The 25,578-nt window shown below is 41.8% G+C and overlaps 1 protein-coding gene across 2 annotated transcripts in view; it reads right to left on the minus strand.

Moving 5' to 3' along the window:
- Nucleotides 1–25,578, minus strand: part of LOC130581405 (bifunctional heparan sulfate N-deacetylase/N-sulfotransferase 4) — a 68,093-nt gene that overhangs the window by 21,098 nt on the left and 21,417 nt on the right. For both annotated transcript variants that reach the window (XR_008966208.1, XM_057379499.1), the window contains exons 3-6: nt 12,309–12,396; nt 7,807–7,961; nt 2,070–2,255; nt 988–1,116 (exon numbers count right to left, since the gene is read on the minus strand). Coding sequence is in view for 1 of the 2 variants with exons in the window: in XM_057379499.1 (XP_057235482.1) it covers nt 988–1,116; nt 2,070–2,255; nt 7,807–7,961; nt 12,309–12,396 (558 nt within the window). In the remaining variant the exon portion in view is untranslated. The remainder of the gene's footprint in view (nt 1–987; nt 1,117–2,069; nt 2,256–7,806; nt 7,962–12,308; nt 12,397–25,578) is intronic.

Genomic DNA, 25,578 nt, shown 5'->3' on the forward strand with positions numbered 1-25,578 from the left:
ATGCACAGGCACCATCAAAGTAAGATAAAGCTCAGGGTAAATTCCAAGTTACCCTTAAGGAAATGATGGGAAGAAAAGCCAGTCTGAGAGAACTGCAGGTGGTGGGGGGACAGGATAAAGAAGAGGGATATATTTAATTCTCAAATGAAGTGTTGCATGTATAGTATAGAAAAATTCCTGATGGAAATATCCCATTTCTTTAAGCCCACTGAATCCAACTCAGCCACCATTTTCACTCACAAGCACCTAATTATATAATAGTAAAAATCTATGTAGGTGTCTAAATAAAAGTGACCTGGATTTGAGAGTCAGCTCCACCTGAAGTTTCTTTAGCTCTGCAGAGGAGCCAATGARTACTGCAATTTAAACCCCCTGAAAATGAGGTCACCTGGCAAGACAGGAGACATTTATCTTGTGATTAGTGCAGCTTGTTTGGATGGCATGGGAAGGAGGGAGGGCAATGGTAATAAAAATAATTGATATGTGAAGTTTTTGGGTTCCTGCCCTTCCTCCTTGCTCCTCTAGGCTGCTGTTCTAAATGGCACCAGACAGGTCTTGAGCAGCTCCAAAGCTTTTTTGCAGGAGCCAGTGGTGAAGGAATGATATCAGGACTGAGCCCTGGGGTTTCCACGGGCCATATTGGAGTGCCTGGGAGCCAAGTTGTGGAGCAAGGGAGAAAAGGAACAAGATCAGTCTTTTCTATCCTCACAGATTAGTTTCAGCCTCGGACAAGTCTCTCAGGGGGACCTGGCTTCAGGCTGGCAAACACTATGGAGCTGAAATGAATGCATTTTCCAGGACCTTGTTGCACATACAGTTGTAGTTAGAAATTGGCAGAAGACAGTTTTCTCCTTTRTTCTTAAATTGCTTGCTACCTCTGAGCAAGCAGTCTTGATTTTTATTTCCCAAACTGATCTCCTTCCTTTCCTCCTTCCCTCTTCCCTGTTAGTCAGCATGTCCAAAAAAACAGCAAAAGAAGGTACCTACGGGATTCAGGAGAATGGTGAGGAACAGTTCACCTCCTCGGATACTTTTGTCCAGCTCCTGAGGACCCCCAGGATATTCCTTGTAAAAAATAGTGTGAGTGAAAAGGCCACAGGTCTGTCGAGGGAGAACCTGGAACAGAAGAACAGCAGCTTACAGGTGTTGCAGAGATGTAATGGACCTGGGAAGGACTTTTGTTTCCCTTAATTAGGTATTTTATTTTGTTTTATTTTTTCTTTACTCAGTAAAAAAAAAAAAAAAAAACCAAAAAAAAAACCCAGCCAAAACCTACGTTTAGTGGAGCATTTAGACACGTGTGTTAAAACACTGCTGATTTTGAGTCTGCACCAGTACTGATTGGACTCTGTGCAGGAATTTGATTTTGAGACATTCCCTCTGCCTTGTTTAGGRGATCACAATTCTCACTTGGAATGCATAAGCAGTATTTGATCAGCTTTTGGGATTTCAAGCCTTCTTTTGGAATATCTGTCACTTCCCTTAAGCACACCCAAACCCATGTTTCACCTCTCTAGGGGGTTGCAGCTGGCTGGTAGGAGGTCAGAGAACTTTCTAAGTTTTCCTGCCTTTGGTGCACTTTGAAGTGCAGGKGAGGAGCCTTTTCTGCACGGGCTGYAAGAGGCAGGCAGCTGTCCCAGWCCMRCCTCTGGGAATTTCAGGAGCAGAGCTGAACTCTCAGCCTTGGAGAAGTGCTGGAGGAGATCACTTAGCACCTGTTCACCCTCCTGGGTGATGCATTTCTGAGCCTTTCATGCATAAAGATGAAGCAGAGCTGGGAGCACAGGTCTCAGGCAGTTTAATGATTTCACAGAGTGTAACCAGGACTCGGCTGACAGCTGATGGCACCAGGAGCACGTTTAGTTTCTGAGGAACAATTTTGCAGTTCTYGAGTTTGTCTGACTTGTTTTTTCCCCTCTTTGAACTCACTAACAATGCACTATTCTGGCATCCTTACACCTCCTGGATCCCAGGGAACTGTAATGCTGCTGGGAACCTCGAGGCACTCAGCACACCCTTTTTTGGGGTCCCCGGCAGTAGAACGCTATGAACATGGAAATGCAGTGTACCATGATGCCATTGTGGATGAAGCCCCGTCTGTACCGTGCAGGTTTCAGGTGTGGGTACTCTTCYGTGCTGGTCACTCGGATGTGCCACACCTTCTTCCAGGCCTCGTAGAGCTGCACGTGCACCGGGTACACCCCGGAGTGGTGCGGAGCCACCGCGTAGCCCATGCCCGTCGGGATGCCGTGCTCCTGCAGCGCACCACAGGCATGGAGAGAGTTAGGAACACAAAAAAACCCCACACATTGCATTCTTCACAGCTTTTTTCCCTGTCTAGTTCTTTCTGAAGGTAATCCAGCAAACCAATGCTGCTTATTTACTAAGCTAGTGAACAGACGAGAAAAAAAAAAAGTTGCACTCACATACATGGGATTTAATTTCCTAGTTCTGGAAAAGAGTAAGATTCCTTCCTGTTTTAATAGATAAATAAATATTCCTCATACTTTCTGAACCTCCTTATTTTTTCATGGTATTAAGGCAGTAGCAAAAAATAGCTTGGACTACTTTTTCATTTCATAAATATTTATATTTAGCTCCATTTCTATATGGAAATAGGTGCATTTTCATGAATATAATCCATAGGTTATCTTGACAATCTCTTCTGAAGGCACAAATTCATGTTGCTCCCAGTATTATAGGACACATCAACTCTTTCTATTGCTTTAAAGTCTAGTGCTGAGCAAAATGACTAAAATATGAGATGATTATTTTATGGACCTTTTGCCCTTCCTCTTGCCCACATTATCCATTGATTACTTTAATTCCAGGAACAGCAGGTTCTGCTGGGCTTCTTCAAGTACTTAACAAAGAAAGGGTTTTGATTCATTGGCAAAAATTAAGTTAAATCTGTAGGGAACACTTGTTCCTACATCACATAATGCAACCACTTAAAATTATCCATTCCATATTAGTAAAGATCTCAGGTTACTGACTGATCTTGTCAAAGAGAAACCTAAACTCTCTATTTCGTAATTTACTGAGAACAAAATGTAATTTCAGCTTATTAATGTTGTTACCTACTTGAGAGGCCTGAGTCAGTTGAAGGGTGGAATGAGGGATAGCTCTGTCATGAGAGATGGTAAATCACCCTGTACTCTWTTTTYTTTTTTTYGCCATGAACATGTRRAAAGGATAAAGCYATCTCTAAAGATTTCTTGAAATCTGGCCATTTCTTGCCGTGCYTGAGAGGTCTGTGATGCTCAAGCTGTTAACTTGAATATCCTRTATTAGCCTGAGTGTCCAAACCTGCACTAAATCTGGGGTAGGGAGTCCACAGGAATTCAGATGTAAGCACAAATGTGTGCTGAGATTGGTAATGAACMCTGCTCTGGGTGACATATCCCAAAGTAGGGATGAGTATGTTTAAGATCCTGTTTATCTCCTTTCTGTTTGGTGCTGGAATTGCCATAGCAACACAATGCTGAAATGGTGATCTGCYATTCACAAACAAAATAAGGCAGCTTTGCAGGAGTTCTCAGCATAAAAGCAAATGAGYCTCTGAATAAAACCTGCTCACTGCAGAGTTCATCACACAAATACATCAGGCACTCAGATACCCCATATGACTTTAAAAAGAAACAACTAACAAGGAATTGTATTTTCTTTGGGCAGTTCTATTTGCAGTTTACTTGGGCARATTAAATGCTGTGTGTCCTCTTTGAGTGATTTGCTGTTGCTGTTTTCTTCTTTTCCTCTCATTTTGTTATTAAACTTATTTTGGGAATGAAAACAAATGTGTTGAAGGAGGAGTATACTTGTGTGTCCAAGATATGAGAAATACCTGCATTGAGCATATTTTCTTATATGTTCTAAGGAGCAATTTCAAAGTGTACATTTGGGTTTTCTTTCATTATAAAACTTGTGCTTGTTTGCTTGGTTTGGAAAATAGCTGCTATTGGCCATTGTCAGAGAAAAGAAGAAAGCAAACTTTTATTTTAATTTATGAGATTCTATGTCTAAGGTAGATTTTTTTCACAGAGTAAGTTAAAGTGCTGGTGTGAAGACTCTTATTAGATGAAAAAGCTAAACATAGCTTTAGCTAAGTTTGGCAAACCTGTTGCCTTTGTGTGATAATAGGTGATGCAGCAAATGAATATTTTTGAAGAAAAGAAGGTGAGGCAGAATAAATCTCATCCTGCCTGCACAGGATGATGTTATCCTATATTTACAGCCCAATTTTAGAGGCAACTTCCAGTGGGCATCTCTCCTTCCCTACATTAAATACAGATATTAATAATGGGACAAATGAGACCATTTTCATCACATGYAGGTACTTTGCCATGTGGTCACTGGGCCTCGTGTTGTTGGTATTTAATTGGTGTATTAAAAGCTCACAGTGTGTTTGTGGTTGGAGCAGCTCAAAGTTCCAGGCAGAGGAAGKGCTGATGTGCATCTGCAGGAGATGGGAGTGTCAGCAGACAGGATCTCAGTTGATTTGCTCAGTTTTACAACTGATCACAGCTKCCTTGTACAGTCAGTGACAGCTTCTGCYCTGTCTCTGCTGGGCTTTGGGCTGTGTACTCACAAATGAGCATGGGAGATAATCACTGAGCAAACAAAACAAGGGRTGAAATACAGAGCTGCAGGCTTTGGATTAGGCACATTCTACTKGTTTTGTCAGATAAGGGGGAGGAGGAATATCTTGTTACTGATGGCAGGGAAAACTTGGTTTGCTTTATTTTTGGAATATATGTTATCAGAGATTTCTGCTTGAGCAGTTCTTTGCATCTCTGTATATCCACTGCATTGCCCATAAACAGGGAGAATAATACTTGAGCAATTCGCAATTATCAGTTTGTAAAATTTCGTGTGAGGCTTTGTTCATTAGTGGCTTTAAAGGGTTTGGGGATCCTCTGCTAGAGAAAAAAAAAACAAACCACAAAGCATGATCAAGTCAAACCCAGCTGATAATCCAAATAATTGTAATTTCCCCTTTCCTTAGACAGGCTCTGGAACACAGCACCCCTATTTATGTGAATAGGGTGACACAGGGATAGCAAAGATTTATTTTAGAACAGTTAAAATCTCTCTCTAATGTTTCTCTGAGGATCTTGAATGCTTGATGAGAGATTTGGCAGTGAGGACTTTGGGAATGGGGCTGTGGATTGGGGGAGCTCTGGGGCCCCTCACTCAGGTACACACAGATAAGGATTTTGCCAGGCAAAACTTCCCCTGCTGCCTGCCAGATCCAGAGCAGTGGTGCAATGACATTTATGCAAGATGTGAGGAAGTTTTTTTCCTCTCACCGTGTAGGCACGAAATAGTGGAAATGGAAAATTGCTCAGTGACACACAGAATAATTTGGAGGGCTCTGGTTGAAGGCARTCTCCTGGTTGGCAAGCAACACACGTGGAAAGAAATCCTTTGAAGGCTGTTCATTTTTGCTAAGCCCCAGCTGCACAGAGGTGTCCATATCTGCACTCAAATCAAGGCAATTAGATACCTAATTAGCAATTAGTTCTGTGTGTACAGAGCTGTTCAGATACCTGATTTCTATCTGCATGTTGTGACAGAGCTGTTTGAGGCACGCTGCAGTTGCAAGCTCTGGTTTTACAGAACACTGTCAGAAGGCATTGATAAAGCCATGTAAAACAGAACCAAGGCTTTTATCCACCTGCCTGAAGAGCCAGTAGGTCTTTTGTGTGTTATTTGGGATCTTAAGCAACCTTGGCTATTGTTCTTGGACTTAATGATGTGCTCTGCCTCCCTTTTTAAACTCCCATGTTTTAAAAAAGTGAACAAAGAAGCAGCACATTAGGTGAGGAATTAATGTGAGCACACTTTGGAATAATTCTTGCAGCTTTCCTTGCAGAAGCTGACATGAAGTGTCACCCCTACCTGCCCCCAAAATGGGAGATGGGGAGATGTGGTCAATAAATCAGAGATGCAAGAGAAAAATGGCGCTACCATCAAGCTGTGTTCCCCTGAGTATAATATTAAATAACTTGGACAACAAACAAAACATGTATAACATAGAGCAAATTTTCTATGTATTGTTCCAGATCTCTAATTTAAATTTGGATCCACATTGTGAAATCAAAGAATATTGCAAAGAGGTTTGCTTTAACTTGGAGGGCTTGGAGAAGTGCAGCTGCAGAGCAGGGAGTTTGTTTCTCAAATAAGATGTGATGCTGAGGATGAGAAAGCCAGGGAGGAATGCAGCCCATCTGAAGTCATGGCTGGGACCTCTCTGATAGCTATCAGGAAGGCTGTCATAGCAGGAAGATAAATCTCTCCCACAAGAGAGAATTTCAGAGGAAGCCTTTTGAAAAGAAATGTTCTCATAAGTAAATTGTACAGCTCATATAGATTCAAGGTCGAGGGGTTGATACAACCCCTGTCCAAATGTTAGCAGGAAATAAAAAGTGTAATAACAGCAGCTTTTCACTGACATCAGCTCCTTATTTATAGGCACCCTAAGGAGTCTCTACCCTTCAGGACACTGGCTTTATCTTTCTGCAGCTGAAGTTACAAACAGATTCCATTACCAGCTCTGTTTTTGGGCTACRCTATAGATTTTACTCCCAAAGGTGGCTTGACCTGGACAACTTCATGTTTCCCAAAAATATAARGAGAATTTCCCCATAGCTTCAAAGATGAAGGGACTGTGTATTTTTGAGATATGGATTGTTTTAAAAATTACTGTTGCATTTAAAATCTCAGCTCTGTTTGGGTCTCTGGGCCAGGCTACACAAGAGGCATGAACAGGCAATGAGGCTGACAGGGAAGCAGAGCTGTAGGAAGGAAAAGAAATCCTCCTGCCAAGAAGGAGATGGAGAGTGGGGGGAGGTCTGGCATAACAAGTAAACAGTTAAGCCAGTTTTAATTAATTTTCTTTAAAGGTTGTTAGGAAAATATTTTCATAAGCATGGGAATAAATTGCTTCCAACTGCTCATTCAGGCATCTGCCTCTGCCTTTTTGCTGATGTGCCTTGGCTCGTGTGAGGGGTGGGAGGAAGGGGCCTGGCCTTTCAGAGCTGGGAAGGGCTGGGATTGCTGTTCCCAAAGCAGAGAAAATCCTGCTGTGTCACTCTGCTCCTGTGAGGGGCTTGCTGGCATTTCCCAAAGACCACCTGGTGCCTTTTCCAAAGGCAGCATTTATGGATTTCAAGTTCTCTTTGTCTGCTCGATAAGGCAGCAGAATTATCCTGAAAGGGCTGTAAATAGCACGAGAACTGTGAGCTCTGGGCAAGGCRGGGAGGATTGGAAGTTGAGAGCACAAATGAGGAAAAGGGAAGCACCATTATCTATCGATATKAGCAACAGGTTAGCTCATAAAGAGCATCTTGTCAAGCAGGTCATTTAAAAAGGCACAGTGAAATCCAGCAGCTTCACTTYTGGCTCTGCCAGCATCGAGATTTCTCCCAAACCATACACAAAGTTTAGGGTTCACTGCCACCTCCTCCCTGCCTTATTGATGCTGTTTGCAGCAGACTTTAGGGAGCTGACAACCTGTGTACAAACTGCTTCTTACAGCTTAGAAGGGCAGCTGCTATCTGCTGTGTTTGCACTGCTTCTGATCCCTGTGGAAATACAAGGGTGCTTGGACAAAGAGTTGCTTCCTTTCCAACAAGCCTGTGCCAGTGGGAAAGCTAAGACAAAATTCAGTTGGAGTTACTAAAACGCTTGGTTTGTGTTGATTTTCTAACCACACTGCCTCTGTTTGCACACCTAAGTAAATACATATATTGGCCATGGTAGTGAAGGCAAATCCTGGTAAATCTTTTGGGAACTTTTACTCACTAAGGCAAACTCCTTGTTGAGGATCATCTGCTCCACCAGTGAGGACTCATTGTGGAAGAGGTGTGGCTGCATGTGACTCCACATGTGGGGAAACCACCAGAACTCATCCACAGATCTCAGCAGCAGGTCATCACCCTCATCCTCCTCCTCAGTCCCTGCACAGGGAAGAAAGGGAGAGAAAAAATACTAGAAAAATGAAAAAGGGACATAATTGTTTTTTAAACCCTATTAAACCCTATTAAACCCTTTTAAACCCTATTAAACCCTATTAAACCCCTATCACAGGTGTCCTCAGCCTGGGTATCTCACTGTGTCACTGTTATGTGTATAAACTTTGGGAATATTAAATATAAAAGGTAGAACTCTTTTTATTTTCTAACATATGTGGTTTAAAAACCAACACCCCCCTCCCCCCCCCCATTTTCTCTATTTGCGTTTTTTTTAATGCCACACTATCTTTCCATCCCCAAAACCTGGCAGCTTGGATTTAACGTGACAAAACAGTGTCAGGAACATTAATGCTGGTTGCCAAGTCTTTTGAAAGCTGGACAAATGATGACATTCAATCAGTATTAAAGAAGAAAAGGTTTAGTAATATCAGTTATTTTATGTCACTGTTAAATACAAAATGCTCTCCATAAAGGCAAATGTGGATAAAAATGAAATCTTGTCAGTGCTACCCTCCATCCTCCTTATAACTATCACTTTATTAGCCTTGGTTAATTGAAATCTGATCATTTCTGGTAAGGTGTGAAACAAGTTTAAAAATATAATGAGGTGGGAAGCATAGTGCTGTAATGGCAAAAGGCTTCCAAATGTTTCTTAGGGTTCAGTATTCAATTTCTGCCAGATTTAATCTTGAAGTAAACTCAATACAACCTCCTGTGTTACTGAAGGATATTTCAGTGAGGGTGTGTGGCTGTAACAAAGAAATCTTTCCATTTGAGAAAGGACACAGTGCTGCTCCTTCCTTGTCCGCCCTGCTTTTCCAGCCTGGAAAGGCAAAGGGAACCTTCCAGTAGCTTCACCCTCAAACCATCCAGCAATATTTGTTTTTTATCACTTTCCCTCCTGTTCTTTGCCATTTGAACGCTTTTGGTTTGCTTCAGTGTAAGAAATAATTGTCAGAATCAGTCTCCTGATGCAAACACAGAGCTCCTGTCTTCTTACAGRCCTTTTAATGTTTAGCAGAACTCCTTGGAAGCAAATGCTCCATGGATGTCACTGTTTACTTGGCAGGAACATCTTGAGATGCCTGTTCAGTGCCTGCACTGCCGCTCTTTGCTTTTATTTTTCATTTCTGCAGTTTTTGAAGAATGTCACTCCACAAAGAGAGCAGTACTTTGAAACTTTCTCCCARAGTCACTGAATCCCTTTGCTCCCCTGTTTGCAGCACTCTGCAAGTTCTGAGGGAGCTGCTCCCGCTGATGGGAGCACTKCTGGAAAAAGAAAACAACTTTGTTTATTAGGGAATTCCTTCCTGAAATGAAAGGCCTGGTGGCTGCTCCCTCTGGGTCCCACGTTTTTGAAATGACTGCTGGCTTGGTTTTGGAGTGTGTGCTTCACCTGCAGTCAGGCATGGGCTAGGCAAGAAACTGAACACGGGCTTTCCAAATAGGACAAAGGAGGGAGAAAATGGAATTTGTGAGGCAATTGAAGATCTCTTTGATAAGCCAAAATGAGGGATAAAGAGGAAAAAAAGCGGGTATTTGAAATACATAAAGAAGYACAATCAGCTGACAGAAGATTTAGGTCAAAGTATAATTTAGTGCCTTATTTACTTTTGAAGTAGAGTGTGGTTTTTGAAATAAGYTCTCCCTTTTCCTATTAATTTCTTTGTCAATTTGGATGTACAACTAATCAAACTTTGCACTTTTTTTTACTGTAACAAAAAGCAACCAAGATGAAATATAATGCTTTCCATTTTAAAGAAGAATAACCCCACCCTGTAATGCCAGAGCTGAGGCAGAAAGGTTGGAAGTTTAACCTTAGGTGGTGGCATTGCTTTTGAGGTTAAATTTTCTTTGCAAGCCTTGGAAAAGGATGTTGTTTGATTTTATGAATTCTTAGGTAGTGTTATTAAAAAAAAAATCTCGTGTGAAGTTTTAATGGAGCATTTGGTGGGTGYTTATATTTTTAAAATATTTTTGCTCAGCCCCTTATTAGGAGTATTAGAGGCAAAAGAGGGATTTGRGCCTTTTAATTTCTTGTACCATCAACATTCTTCCTGTAACTTCCTTTATTTAAATGTGAAATCTGAAAAGTGCACAAAACCTATAATCAAAGTGAGCATGTATCTGCTTTGAGATGCAGAGTCCCCTTTACATGTGCAATAATTCAAATGTTGCTTGTGCACAATAATTAACCCTGTATTTTAAAACTATAGCAATAGCCTAGAGGTCTCTTTCGAGTTCAAAACTGAAGTTAATATGGAAGCTGTTACCAATAATCTTGCAAATCTTAGATGCAAATCCTGAGAATGTCTGAATTTCARTCACTGCAGCATGAACAAGTGGGAAGTGTTTGTTGAAGCTGCAGAACTCACAGGGTCTGYTCATTTTTTTGTTAATGGTGTTAATGCAGGGCAGAGTTTACCAGCTGMTGTGTCCTGAGGTACTGCAGGATATGATGTGTCAGCAGCATCTTCCCATGAAAATGTGAGACTGTTCAACCTGCCAGCACATCCCCACACTGCTCTGCCTCCTGCAGTTTTGAAATGACCCAAGTTTTGGACAGGAGAGCACAATCCCACCTTAAGGAAGTCAGTAAGGCATGGCAGCTGCAGTGCACTAATAAAACACATTGAGTATCMGATGGTAAAAGCCTCTGTGGGTCAGGAAGCCGCATTTACGGTAATTAAAGAACACCTTTCCATGCTTTATTTACAATGAGCCAATCAAGTGGATATTGTGTGGAGAATGTGCTGAAATCTCTCTGCTGAGCTGAGCTGACAAAGGGCCATCCCCCCCTGTAAATGAAGTGCTTTATTAGAAACCCAGGCCCCTTAATGGAACCAAGGACATGCTTCAGCTCAGGAATAGCTCTGTGCTGTTCTGGGGAGCCTTGAGAGCCTTTTGCTGTCTCTACAGCAATAGCAACTCTGAAATTGGTCAGCACTGTATCAAAAACCTGTGATGATGTGGAGGGTGTTGGAAGGAAGGAAGGAACAGTAGTGGCAGGTTAAGGAGTGAGTTTTGCAGAAAGGCTGCATGTTTTCTGCCAGTCACTGCCCACTATGTTGTAACATTTGTAATCAAACCAGCTCCTTCTCCATCTCCTCTCCTCCATGGATCACCYTGCTCCACTCTGGACACTGATGATGGGGTGGACACAGCCCAGCAGTTTCCTGCTTTTGGGCAGCCCAGAGGCCCAGACTGCTTTGTTTTGCTGCATTACACGTATGCCCAATGAATCCCCAGAAGGAAGAGCTCCASAGGCAGGCCAAGATGAACAGAGAAYACCAAAGCTCTGCCTCCACAWTTGCTCTCAGCYCCCAGCTCTGCCCCTGCCTTGGCTCCAGGCAGATCATTCCATCTCTCTGTGCCTCTCATTGTTCCCAGGCTCTCCAGCCTGTGCCTTCAGTCCAGGAGGTTTCCCAGGCAGCAGTTGCTCAGCATTTTSTGCTTGCACAAAGGGAAAGCTGCCTGGACTCAATGGCAGGGATTCAAATGAACCATTTGGTTCCCTTTTCTCTGCTCATCCTCATCTCCCTTCTGCCAGGGTGACCTGCCTTACTCCACAGCTGCCTCATGATCCAGGGTTTTTAACTCATCCTCATGGGCACTAGAGGGGAGCCTGAGTGGAGGTGCAGCAAAGGGGAAGGCAAACGAGGAGGAAAACAAGCAAAATTTCTAAAAAGGGAGTATTGTGCTGTGGAGAAATGGAGCAAAAATGGAGAGGAGTCATGAGGAGGACAGGCAGATGTGGAAGTGCCTCATCTTCCACAGGAACACAATGCAGCTTGTTACTGCACTCAGTTGGAAAGGGCAGGCTTTCAGTACAAATTTCTTTTCATCATGTTTTGCTTTTATCATCCCTCCTGATTTGCAGATCGCTGAGACAGATTACCTTCACAGGCTTAACAAAATCTTGAGCATCCCATGGAAATGTTTCTGCCTCCTCAGAGGTTCTGAGACAAGATTTTCCCAATCTTTTGTACTTCATCATACCCTATCATACCAAAAAAACCTTTGTCTGTCTTCTGAGCTGTCCTATTTCCTGTGGAATTAGAGAGATCTCGGCAGCTACTTTGCCTCCTTTATAAACCTAAGATTTACCACCACACATCTTTCAGGAAAACACCAAGGGCATCCTTGTGTACCTCATTTATAGTAGCCTTTACCMCTCTGGACTTTGAATTAGACACTAAAATGGTAAAATAAGCATTTCTCACTGCTCTGCTGAGTCCYTGGGTTATTCAGAAATGCAGTATTWAAAGMTAGGTTTAACATTCTGTCACCTATTTAACTGCAGCTACCTGAAAGCATGAAATTCCTTCTTACCTGTGTGGTAAAATTTTCCTGAAAATCCAAGGTTGAAGGTAAAATTTGCAACCTGAGTGCGCAGTAAATTTTGAGTCTCTAGTAAAGCCTGAAATAAAATAAGAAATGAACACGCATTTAGAAAAGTTCATATTATTTCTGGCTCATCTTTTTATGGGATTATTACAGAGAGTTTGGTTTRTTCCATCAGTTTGATGRTGTAGAAATGGTAGTGATAGTGCCCAAGAACCCAAGGAGGTGATGATTCTGTGGCTTAGCCCAGGGATTATCCTTTGTGCAGGATTTGGATCCAGCCACTCAGAGGCAGCAATGCAGTGATCACTGAGTTACCCATGCTCTGGGTTATTAGTGGAGCTTGAGAAAATGTGCTTAAAACCCAAAATAAAAYCAGGAATACTACATGCCCTCCAGGCATGAAGGCATTGGGATTYACTTACCTGCAGGAATGTTTTGAGCTGTGTCTGAACAGCAAATTCAGGCTCAAGTGTGAATGAGTAAGTCCTCAGTTTTAACCCATGGTAGAAGCAGTATCCATGTGATGAATTAGTTTTTAATTTCATTAATTTAATGTTGGTTTTTTTTATTCTCTCCTCCATGCCAGGCTAAGCCCACTATAAATGAATGGAGGGCAAAGGTGTTGTTTATAGAAGAAGTAGGTAGTCTTGGCCGCTTGTCCAGCTTTTTTCTTGGACATATTTCCTACTAGGGAAAGAGAGGAGATGGTTCAGCCTGTGTGAGCTGCCCACATTTACTGCTCATTGTCAGCTCTGCCCGTGTTCTAGAGCTGGTCCTTGTGCACAGCTCTGCTTTGGATCAGCAGCCTCAGGAGCCTGGSTGAGCTATGTGTTAGATGGGCACTGCATTTATCTCCCTATTGGCCTTGCCAATGCTGAATGGGTTGGAAACTCTGTTTTTATCAATTTCCCGTGTCTCCACTATGTGGCTCTTGAGAACTTCTCTTATTATCTATTAATAACATTTCTATTGATTGGACCTTCGTGTTCTTGCAGAGTTTAGAGATAAAATGATTGCAGTGGTTTGCACACACACTCCATCCAGCAAATGTCCTTCATTTGAAAAAAWTGCATTTTGTATGGTCATAATTTCATTTAATGTTGCAGAAAAATAAATTTTTGGTCTAATTTAAGCAACAACTACCACCCCTACTTGGGACTGTAAATCAAAAGTATCTCCAGTGCAGGGAAARTGGTGAAAGCAGGGTTTAAGCAGCTGAGATTGTGAGTGACACAAGRGACTTTCAGGCAGGGTGCTTGTGCCTTGTTTTTTGAAATAGAAACATGAATTGGTGACAAGGAAGATGTAAAACAGAGATAGTGTTTATCAGCTACAGCAGTCACCAAGCAAATTTCTGCCCTTGCTAAAGGAAATAAAGTCATCTTATTGCAGTAAATCTTGTGCTTTAACATTAAATATTAAGGTAGCTGTATGGTTTCCAGACTATCTTGCCAGCCATTTAGTAAGTTGATTATTTCAATCCTGTGACAATTTCCCATGTGGGACTATATTTACATAATATATAACAAGTAAATGGTCGCTAAAATGTAAAACCTTAGAAATGAAAGCCACCGTTAGCTSAGACATTGAGGAAAATCCCCAGCTGGTAAAAACTGGCACTAAATTGACACCATTAAAGTCAGAAGCATGGAATCTGAGTCATTATATTTTAGAACATAATTTTCCAAGCTATCTACAGCATTTTAGRTATGTTGAGAAAGACTGATGGGCTGAGCAAAATCAATTTAATTTTCCTTTGAGGGAAGAACATCTTGAGAAATTATCATCRCTTAACATAAAGCACAAGAAGGGCATGAAACAAACATCATTTTCTCACCTGGGCTCATCTCTCCCACTCCCCTCACATCTCAGGAAGATGACAGAACTGCASGATAGGCAGGAGCCTTCCAGCCCAGAGAGGTCTCATTAAAAACACAGAGCGAGGATTAAGATGTAAATCCTGGAACCTGCAGTGTGTCAAGCWTTTTCCTCTGTCTAAAGGGCAAGCCTGTCACTCAAACTGGATTTGCCTTGGTCCTAAAGACTTATTTTTTGCCATTTCAATTTCCATACATGCATATTAATTTATATAATATGCAGCTAAAATTTCCTTGTCATGACCCCCCTTTTTAACACTAAGATCTTGGCAGCAAAGCCAGTCCAAACTGATTTTGTCACCACTTGGCTGTTTGGGGGAAAGGCAGTAATGTCCAGGGCAGTAATGTCTGCCACAACATCATTATGAAAAACTCTTTCGGTGCTTAGGGTCTGCCTTCCCTATCTTTAATGAAAGGGTGGAGAGGCTGCACATCAGTACCAGAAACYTTCCTGGGATTTGCACAGGCTCGGGTTTGCTTTGAAGGTAATCTAAGCTGTTCTTTCAAATACAAACCCTTAATTRCCCGGAATGTCCCAAAAATCACGGTTTGAACTTTATTAATTGATTCTTTGCTTTGTCAGTGAGGTTCTCTGTGACACCCACAAGATATAGTTTCTTCATTATATTGCGTTCRGCAGCCTTTTAAATTAATCCATATAATTACCTTTTGTAGATTTGAGGTTGCCGTGTCTTTATTCTTCATAATTGGTGCATCTATTAGGAAGAAGTGATATTTTCCCACTATGTCCTTGTTAATTATAACTCTATCCTTCATTTACATAATAAACTTTTTGGGGYGATTTCTGCAGGAACATTTCATGCCTAATAGGAAGCAATTTGCTTTCCTTCATTAAGTACATTAAAACTTCATGCCCCAGACATCATTGACTGTAAACATTTGATTCTGCTCAAATTTAATGCACCGAGGCATTTTGCTGTGCCATATTAGGTTTATTTATGTGCTATGTTCTGGATTGTTAGCTGCTAATGAGACTTCAGCTCTTACTGCTCTAAGGCCTGAAGAGTAACCTCATTTTAATGAGTTCATTATTTGCTGCCTTCTGAGTGGAAGACAACAAATTTTCCTTTTAATTAAAGGTCAAAACACCTCTGGCTAAGGGAATGTAGAGGTTATCAAATCCTTAGAGAAGGCAAGTGAATGACTTTTCCTGATTTTGATGCCAAGCATGGGCTGGCCAGGCTGAGCTCAGAAATGTCTCTCTGGGGAGCAAAACTCCAAATCTCAGTTAAGTGATAACAACGCTAAAATGTGGGACTGGATTTCCAAAGACATTGTTAAAGGAAAAGAGAACCTGAAAGTCAGCCAAAGTAATTAAAGAGGYTTTCCTCCTCACCCAAAGGTCTGTGTGGATCGATAGAGCTGCTAAAGCACGAGCCCTGCCTTGCACGTGCRGTGGTGTTCAGGGTGAGGGGGATAGATGCCAGAAAAACTGAACCAGCAAAATGAAATCTCTTATTTTATATTGGAGAAGTAAGGTAAATATTGGATTGTATTGGGGCTGTTTGAAGGTGGTACAGGGTTGGTGTGTGTCTAAGTGCACAGACAGGGACTGGTGATCCCTGAAACTTCAGTGAAACCAAAAAAAGATTCATTATGGCAATTCATACACAGATCCTTGTCCTTTTTCTGGCATTTTATTAACCCAGATTGTTTCATRTGCCTTTCATTCTGCTCCCATGGCATTAGAGAGACAGGAAAGGTTCTTGGGAAAGAAAGGACCACTGTCTCTAGATCAGCTAGTGAAAACTTCAAATCTGGTTTTGGAGGGAAATCCCACCAGTCTTTGAAACAGAAACATTGTGCAGCTGTCAAATTGTCCTTATAATACTTCTAAACATTATTTCTGCAAAACAGAACCAAATTTCTGAGTCTCAGAGGTGTCTTGAGGACATTCCTAGAAACTGTGAGCATCAGGGGAAACACAGGAAGGACATGAGATTTGCGTGAGTCAGCATTACCCCAGAGTGGAGCAGAAATCCTGGCACTTCTGAGGGTTCCTGCGCATACACGTGACCTTCCAGAGGCAACAGTGGCAATGTGAATTTTGGGAAGCAGTAAAACCTCCAGATTTTGGAGGTTCCTGTGTCTGTGGCAGGGATTGGTGTGGCTGTGGTGCCCAGAGCACCCAGCCTCGGGGCATTCCCTGAGGGAGAGCTGCYCAAGGAACATCCCAAGGCACTGCAGAGCCTGTCCATGAGGATGCACAGTGTGGGGGGAAGGTGAGAAAGGGTAGCATTCTTCACTCAGTCTGGAAGGAGGGGAAGTTAGCTATTCCTGTTTGCAGCCTATCTGTAATTTGCTGTCATCTTGAGTTATTCTACTTGCACAGACTCRTCTGAGGAAGTGCTTGTGGCATGGGAGGATGTGCCAGTGCCCGGCRTCCCAGGGGTACGTGGCCAAGGTTACATTGTCCCGTCACCTTCTGAGGAATATGACTGAGGATCTTGTCAAAAACGGGCTCACTTGCCATTACTCAAAGTCATTATTCATTTGGGAGCTGATCCTAGTGCTGGATAGTGATTCCACTGCTGCAGGTTCCTTCCCTTTTATGTGTGTGTGTGTGTGTGTGTGTGTGTATAAAATATGTACATGCTCACTATATGCACAATAGCATTTATTTATATATACTCTAGAAAATATGTGCAAATATTTGCCTGTGTATGACATTACGTCTGCTTTGAGCAGGGGCTTAGATTACATCACCTCCAGAAATCCCTTCCGACCAAAATTATTTTTTACTTCCAGACAGCTTTCTCAAGTTTCTATGGCACATACTCGTTATTAATACCAACAAGTCTTTTAATGTATTTATTCATTTTTGTCCCTGACATCTGTCCTTAATGCTTTTGCAGCCCTGAGGTTCATTCCCAAGCTGTTCAATGCAGCAATTTGCTGGTGGTCTGGGCAAAGTTGGATGACTACAAAGTAATAGTTTTGCTCTAAATTTCCAACTGAAACTTTTTGGGAAGGGTAAGAAAAAAAGCAGAAAGTACTTTCAGCAACATTTCTTTGCACTGCAAGCAGCTGCTGTCAGGATGTGACTTTTTGATTGCCTCTTCCCGCTCTTGCTCCCTCCCTGAAATCTGTGCCAGGATATAAAAACCTGACTAAGCCTGCTGTGGTCCTAGCAATTTTCAAAGCCAGTGGAATTGGAATTGATAGGAATACCACCAAGTAGTTATAATGATAGTAATGTGTGTAAGGAAGGCATGAAATAACTAGCCACTGCTCTTTTCTGACAGGAAAACTGAGTTGAAATAAAAAAAAGTGACAGCTAGCCTGACATCACTGATGGGGTCACTACAAAACCAGGATTTCAAGTTTCTTATTTTCAGCTTTCAGATTGGAGCATAAATTTCTGTCAGAAGGGGGACAATCAATTCAGCTGTATCTGCACTTGTTAAAACACAACTTGGTGTGGGATTTATAAGCCCAGTGAAGGCGAGTTGATGATTTTTGTGTGGTGAGGATTTCAGCCTACTTCCCATGCTTCTAATCATCCCAGACTGTAGGAATTAGGAAGAATCCACATTATTGACTTGATGGCTAGAATTTGGAAGGAGTTTAGGGGTTGCAGTTAGTCAAATCTTGAATGGGATTTTGAAATCACTCACCCTACACCCCATGCCCATCCTGACTGGAATAGCTGTTAGCCAGGGCCTGGATCAGAGGGAAGCTGCCAACCCTCACAGACCTTGAGACACTTTTCATTCTGTCTTTCACACAAATGGTGCTCTGGGCACATCCAGTGAGGTGAGCAGGGCTTTGGCCCTRCATTTCCTCGTGCATTTATTTCCGTGTAGCACTGTGCTAATCCATAGCRCCATATAAATAATTAATAGGGAGCTCTCGGCTGGGGCTGAACACAGCCAGCTCTGTCTGCAGATCTATTTTTTATTGTAGAGCTATTACTTGAGCCTGTTCAGCATTTCCCTGGGGTTAGCTGCCTTTGTGTGAGGTCTGACAGGATAGGTGGGTTTCTTCGAAGCAGGAAAAAGGTGATGATTTGCACATATTTGTGTAGTACGCCTATTGCAAACAGAAAAGAATTTTTTTTTTCCCTTCATGAGTGTAATACCCAATCTATCAGATGTACTGCTGCTGCTGTTTTGTAACTCTGTGCTCAAGTTAGAAAACCGTCAGGGCCTACTTGTATTTAATTTGACCCAGAGGAACGCATCTGTCCCAGTAAAGGCTCGGCCAGTTCCAGCTGAAGGGGATGAATGGGTGACACTGCAGCAGTCCCTCATGACCAAGGGGTGAATAATATCCCTGAGAACCCAGAGGTGGCTTTTGGTTGAGTATAAAACAGAGATAATGCTGAGTGTGACACAGATAACCCAGCARTGAGAGCACCTTGACCAACTGCACACGTGTGGGTGCACTGATCCATAAAAATATCCATGGCAATTGATCCATAAAAATAGCCATGGTAATTATTCAGTCTTTTTTTTCCTGGAAAAGGGAATTCCTGGCTTTGATAGAGCATCTAGCAGTAAAAAGCTCAAATGAAGAGCAAGAGGACAGTCTAATAGGACAAAAAGTATAAATTAGAAGTAAAGAGCATGAATCAAAGCAGGGCTTATTTTCGCTGGGGCCACACAGATGCATTAATGCAATTGCTCCCCCTGTCCAGCCGTGTGTGGCTGGGCAAGATCCAAGGGGTTAGACCTGGCTGGGGAAGATCCAAGGGGTTAGACCTGGCTGGGAACATCCCCAGGAGCTCTGCCAGAGCTGCAGGAGCAGCAGGGAGTGGCTGCAGTGCTTCCCTGCCAGTGCTGATGGATGTTCTGTGCTGGCCTCACCTGCTGGGAACATCTACAGCCTGTTTGGGAAAGCACTGAGAGTCTGCAGTACCATCACTCCCCGTTTCTGAAGGCTTGTCTAGGAATGCTAACCAAAGCTGCTGACAGGTCCTGGAAGGGGTAAAGCCAGCCCATTTCCAGGCTGAGWACAGGTGACAATTCCCTGGGGAGCCTGCTGGCACAAGCCTGGGGCTGAGCAGGACCCCTCCCTGCAGGTTCATGCAGCAGGGCCAYGAGCTGGTGGCACTTTGAGCAGAGCAGTGAAGGGGCTTAGAGATTATTTCTTATCAGTTCTGACTTTTCAAAAGCTTAAGCATTTTCTGCGAAAGAAATCCCCTGAAGAAAGGCTTTTCAGGCAGGGGAATCAGGAGAAGGCAATCTGCCAGTGGGAGATCAAGGATTATTGGTCCAGTTTTTGAAACAACGTGATCAGGAATGTTTGTTCCAATTTCAGTGGCTCTGCTCCCTATGGCTGCAGTTCAGCCTGGGCACAACAGCCCCATGGAATAAAGAAGAGATGCTATATCCTCAACTCCACATCTGCATGAGGCAGGGGGGGTTTGCCTGTCTCCAATTCCACTGCAGAGCCACCAAAGAAAAGGCTTGAAAGGCAGGGGTAGAACCATCACCTCAGCTCTGATCAATCACAAAAATAACCCCAAAAATAACTATTGAATGGCACAGCCATCTGGAGGCATTACAGGGACTTCACCAGGGTCTGAAACAGTGTGTTAATGAAAAATGCATTTTGAACCATTTTGATCCTGCAACAGCAAACTGTGCTGCTGTCAGTCATGGTGTTGCATGCCACCGACAGTAAAACCCACACTGGTCATTAGTTAGCCCAGGTCATGTTTAGGCCATGCCAGAAACAGGATCAAAATCTCCCTCTCTGTGGCACAATACAAATATAGGATAAAAGACATGTAACAGCAGCAGCTGCACTTTGGCTGAGTTGTATACTCTTCCTTTTTCTTCTGTGTTGGTGCTTCAGACTTGCCTTCCTTAAGCAAAAAAGAATTACAAAAAATCTCTTGTTACAGGTGGGTACTCAGTTGCTATAAATGATTTAAAGGCCACTCTAATGGAGGTTACCTTATTTATCTTCTTTAATTTATGGAGTTGGTTCTACTAAGGTTTAATCAGAGTGGTTTTCTGTTCCCTTACTGCCCTTGGAAATCATTCACTGGGATAACTTGTCACAAAAGAAAAACTTCCTTCAAGTTCTCATCATGGACATTTATCTCAAAATTCTAAACACCTACCAGCAATCTCARATTCCTGCTCTAAATTTATTGCTAAAAAACTAACTGATGTATTTGCTTTGTGGTGGGGAATTAAGCTTTTTTTTCCAGCACGCATTCAATCATAAAGGAGAGATTGGAGCAGGTGATATATTCAGAACTGAGATCTGTCCTTCAGCTTTCAGAATGGGYGTGTTGGCACAATGATGGATCTACCTTGTGGTTTTAAGAGATTGCCTCCATATGTTTGTTTTTTTCCTATGTGAGCCCATCCATTGCCCACCCTCCCCATAAAAATCAGAAACCAGGGAAGTCTGGAGAACTCTTTTTCTTGGTCCCTGTGAAACCTTCCTTTTGCAAAATCTTGATGAGCAAGGATSTGCTTTAAAAAGCACTAGGATTAAGTGTCGCTTTTTAATATTTTTGAGATGTTTGATACTTGTCTGACAGAGCTTAACTTCCTTGACCCTTCTTCCTTCTTTGTGATGCTGTCTTGCATTACCCAGGGAGCTCRCTTCAGTGTTTTGATAACTGGAATTGGATGTTTCTGTGGAATGAAAAGGGAATTGCAAGGCAAATTTTCTTACTTTATACCACATCTCTTTCACCAGAGATCAGAGTGCTTCTGCCACCCCCTGCTCCTTCGGGTTCAGAGCAGAGGGACCTAAAACCTGTATTGTCCTCAAGGACAGGTTTAAAATCCCTCCATCCCAGAAAATCYTCCTGCTTCCCACTGCTTTATTGTCCTTCCCAGCATGAGGACAGCATGGTGTGCTGTCCAGAGAAGGAAGCTGGAAGATCCAAAGCAAAATGACTATGCCCATGTTTCATTTCTGCTCAGTTCTCTTGAATAGAGACATAAAAGGCCAATATGTTGTCCAAGAAAATCAATCCAGATCACCAGCTGAGGCTGGCACATTTGAAATCAACCATTTCAGAATTTCCAGTAGGTTACTTTTTCATAAAASTAGGTAATTTCAGGTAAAATTGAGAAAAAAATGTCTGTAACAGTCAAAGGAAATGTTCCGGGTTCAAAAGTATCTCCACACCTTCCCAAAAAGTGGGGAAATTATACCCAGAGCAAAACTAAAATACTGCCTTAATTGCCTTGGAATAGAGATTGGGGAAAAACTCAAACCTGCACCCTTGAGAAATTTAAGTGGTACAGTGTAATTGTGGAAAAGTGATGAAATCTTTCAGTAATTTCCCAGGAAGGAAACTTCTGCCAACAGGAAGCCATTCTGCTTGGATTTCCCAGATTAACCTGGTGTAAGTGCCTCACCAAGCCCTAAGCAGGGAAGAGGCTCACCAGGCTCTGGGAAATACCTGCAGCAAGGAGAGGAACTTCTCCTCACCCCATCACTGGTAGATCTGGGAGGGAATTTCAGCCACCAGAGAGAAAAAGAGGTTTTGGGTGAATTTGCTCCTGTCTGATGGAGCTCATCCCTTTCCAGATGCTGCTAAAATGTTCTTGACAGGGAAGACCTACCCTGAGGGCTTCTAAAAGTGCTTCTGACAAACAGCCTTTTTTGGTGTTGGAGTGTATTGAATATCCTCAAGCACGGTGCATCCACATTTTTTCCTGTTAGGAAGCAATGCTTCTGATCTCCTTGAGCTCCTCATCCTGAATTTTCTAAATTACACAGGACAAATGCTGGGCTATGCCTGAGTGCACGARGTGAATTATGTGGAAGGGAAAGTGAACATTTCTAATGAGATCTTWGTGTCAGAGAGTGGTTACTGATGTCTTTTATGATGTGTTTTCTTGGCTGCCTGGAAGAGAACAGGAACATCATTTTGGAATTTCTCATTCCTTCCCAAAACTTATCATTGGTGTGAGAACACATTCCTGTTGTGTGTGGAGCCTTCCACARGGAATAATTCTTGGTGAAAAKYTCAGCTCAGACCCTAGAAGAGCAGYGTGTCTTCCAASAGTAATAATGTGTGATGGCAACARTAGTCAGTGAAAAATCAGTGTTTGTGATGTTTGGGATTYTATCCTAAGYTCATAAMAGCTSAAACTCTTGGCTTTTCTYTGTTYTCATGTAKAGGAGAACACTTTGTGGTGAATGARCTCTAGCACTTGGGAACAGGCAAGAGCTGATCTCACCAGCACATCAAATACTTGCATAGCATTATCTCAAAAAACAAAAGAGGTACAGAAAGGTTGGGGGAAAGGTTTGTTTTGGGTTTTGTTTCAAACAGATTCCTATTTCAGAGCCATTTGAATGCATTTTGGAGGCAGACAGAAAGTGGCATTACTGAGGCTGTTAACTTCTAAATCTCGCTGCTTTTGATCTTAATCATTAAAGGCAGTACTTTTCTCTCTAAATATTCCCATTGAAAACTGTAGCTATTCGCAGCGTAAAGTATGAATTCATGTAACACAGGACCATTAAACTGGGAAAAATATGTTCAGCAAACTATCAAGCTTTTAATTATAGTTGTTAGACTAAATTTCCACTTATTTCTGAAGTGAGAGATTCTATTACTCTCACAGCTGAAGGGTAATGCCATAATTTTATTTTATATGGGAAGAGCTGTTTAAAAATCACAAACACTGAATTGCTGTGACAGGTTTTACTTGGGTAATGCTCTGCTGGCCRAATGGGACTGTTTGACAAGGTGTACATCCAAATCCTGAAAATAATTTGCAGCTGTAAGATGAGAAAGAGCTGAAAGCTGGGTGGTATTTTTCCATTGTGGAAAGCATTCTTTATTCCTCAAGCTGTTCTGTGGGCTGTGCATTCCTTTTGTTYGCCCCCTCTCGCTTTTCCTGGGGTTCAACACATCCCAAAAGTTATGGCACTGCTGAAAATACTAAACCCAGACTATTTTTATATGTTGAATRTCTTTGGGGTTTGGCCAGTTTAAGAGCAGAGGGTTTTTAGGCTGGTTTTAGCCATTCTACAAGCAAGCACTTTGCAGCCTTTTTCACACCTGGGGATCTACAGGCACAGGGTTCCTGCCCCAAATCCCCTCTGCTCTTTAACTTTGGACTGCTCCCCAGTACTCATCTTGGAATATTTCCAGCAGGGATGGGCAGCTTTTATTTCCTGATCATGTACTGGTAGCCTGTTCCCAGTTACAGGAGAAATAACAGTCAAAGCATATGGGAAAYCGTATTCCCTTTCCTAATAACAAATACAGGGGAATTACACTTTCTAATACCACAGACATATTTGTTTATGATGCACATAAATCTTGGGGTATGTTACTAGGAAGACACACGAGGAGCTTTTTTTTTATTAAAGAATTCGAATTCTGCAGCTGAACTTACGTTTTAAAAATGTAATACAGCATTATTATTATTATTATTATTATTATTTATATTATTACTGTTAGCCATGCAGAATACAGCCTCAGCCCTTCACTCTTATGCCTGGAAGTCCATCAAAGATTTCCTAAATTAATACTATTACTGAGCATTTAATCTCTCTTAATTATCGATTCATATAGATGRATGTGTGTATATTTAATTAATTGCCAAACATTTCTGCAAATTTGTTGAACAAATTATAGTAAATACTATTATAAAGGAAGTATTTGTAGCCCTCAGGGATTAAAATATTACTGGAAAAGGGACAGAGAACTTTGATCCTCATCCCTTGAGCCTCTCCCTTATCCTGCTTTTCCCCAGCACAACCTCTGCCCATGTGATTTGTTCTCTTAAAACAATTGGGTCTCCACCAAAAAAACACTCGTGCTTTCAAGAACCACTGACAGCTTTAGGAGCCAATATTTCATGTGATTTGGGCAAGGCAGGCAAATACAGTCTCCTGTCAAAAACACCAATTCCATCATTTTTTATACAGCCTTTGCTTGAAGGGCTGATGTTTTGGGGTGAAAACCACACAAGTCCTGGAGCCCATGGCTTTAATTCAATCTGATTCAATCCAGGCAGTTCAAGTGTAATATTGAGACAACTTTTAGAAATTGCTTCAGTGTTGGTATTTKAGATTTAATATGTGATGTAAAAACYACATTTATAATTCTGGCTTTTATGTAAAATGAAGAGGCAGTAAAAACCTGAAATATCCATTTCCTGAGATATTCTCATATTAAAGAAGTCTCTCATCAAAGTGTGAGTTATTTGAATTTTTTAATTTCTGGAAGATCAGCAATTCCAAAGCTACATTTAATTATGATCTTTGGAATTTATTTTTTWAAATATTTTACAAACTACCCCCTTTTCCTTTAGTCTGCCAGAGCAGATGAGCTGGCAGAACATAATTTTGTTTGAATCATATTCCAGTGAAACATTCTGCATTTCATAAATCAACAGTTTGCCACAGGATTTGTTGCACTGGAACAATCCAAGTTGTTCAAGTAACAAGAATATAAACTTCTTTTTCCTCGGCCGTGCCATTTTGGAAGGATTTTCCACCCATTTATTATAAGGTTCAATGGCTAAACAAGTAGGACAGAAGGAAAATTAAAACCCTAACCTCTCTGAATTTTTCCATACTTTGGTCAGAAAGTACTGGGAAGGTGGTGTTAGTTTTAATATATTTAGTWGTGATTTTTTCAAATGAAATGTTAAAATGCCAATTAAATGAACTACAATTTAAAAAAAGTCAACTCTGAGATAACAGATTGAGCCTTTTCCAATCAGAAGTGTTTAAAATAGCAGGGATGTTATTTAAAATAGCAGGGATGCTAGAGAGGCTGAGTGTGTACCACACCATGGATCCCACTTGTGTTTGGGTGCTGTCTGAATGAGAAACATGAACAGCAGACTAAAAGAGGGCTGGTAATTAGCAGAAAGAGTAATAACACAGAAMAGAGCAGGGTTTACAAATATTTAGAGAAATTGTCCTGGCTTGGTAAAGGATATTTATCATCTGTGTTTCTGAAGGGGAAAGAAATGATGAATCCATGGCTTTGCTTGCTAAGGAAGGCAAACTCTGGGCTCTAAACTGGGGGAGTTGCTCTTAAAGAACCCACCAGGCTGGAAGGACACCACTCTGCCTTGGTGGTCCTCTTGTGCCAGCCTCAACTCAAACACAGGAGCTCTTTATTGTGCTCCCCTCATCAATGATAAATGCTGGAGCTTGAAATTGGAGCTCTCTAATGCAGGCAAGGTGTTGCAGTCAATCAAATCCTSACAAACAAAAGCGCTGCCCAGAAAGCCCCAGAGTGTTTTAACTAACACACTGGTTTGCAGGAAATTGCCAATAGCTGATCCTTGTAAATTTTGAAAACTCAATTCTTAATGGAATTAAATWAAAATTGTTCTGTTTTCTCCCTGATATTTCTGGAGAGGAATTCGTAACTTTTATAAGGTATTATCCATAAAATGGTG

The sequence above is a fragment of the Malurus melanocephalus genome, unplaced genomic scaffold (assembly GCF_030028575.1).
Source record: "Malurus melanocephalus ecotype Western Australia unplaced genomic scaffold, MMel_1.1 scaffold_410, whole genome shotgun sequence".
NCBI classification, from domain to species: domain Eukaryota; kingdom Metazoa; phylum Chordata; class Aves; order Passeriformes; family Maluridae; genus Malurus; species Malurus melanocephalus.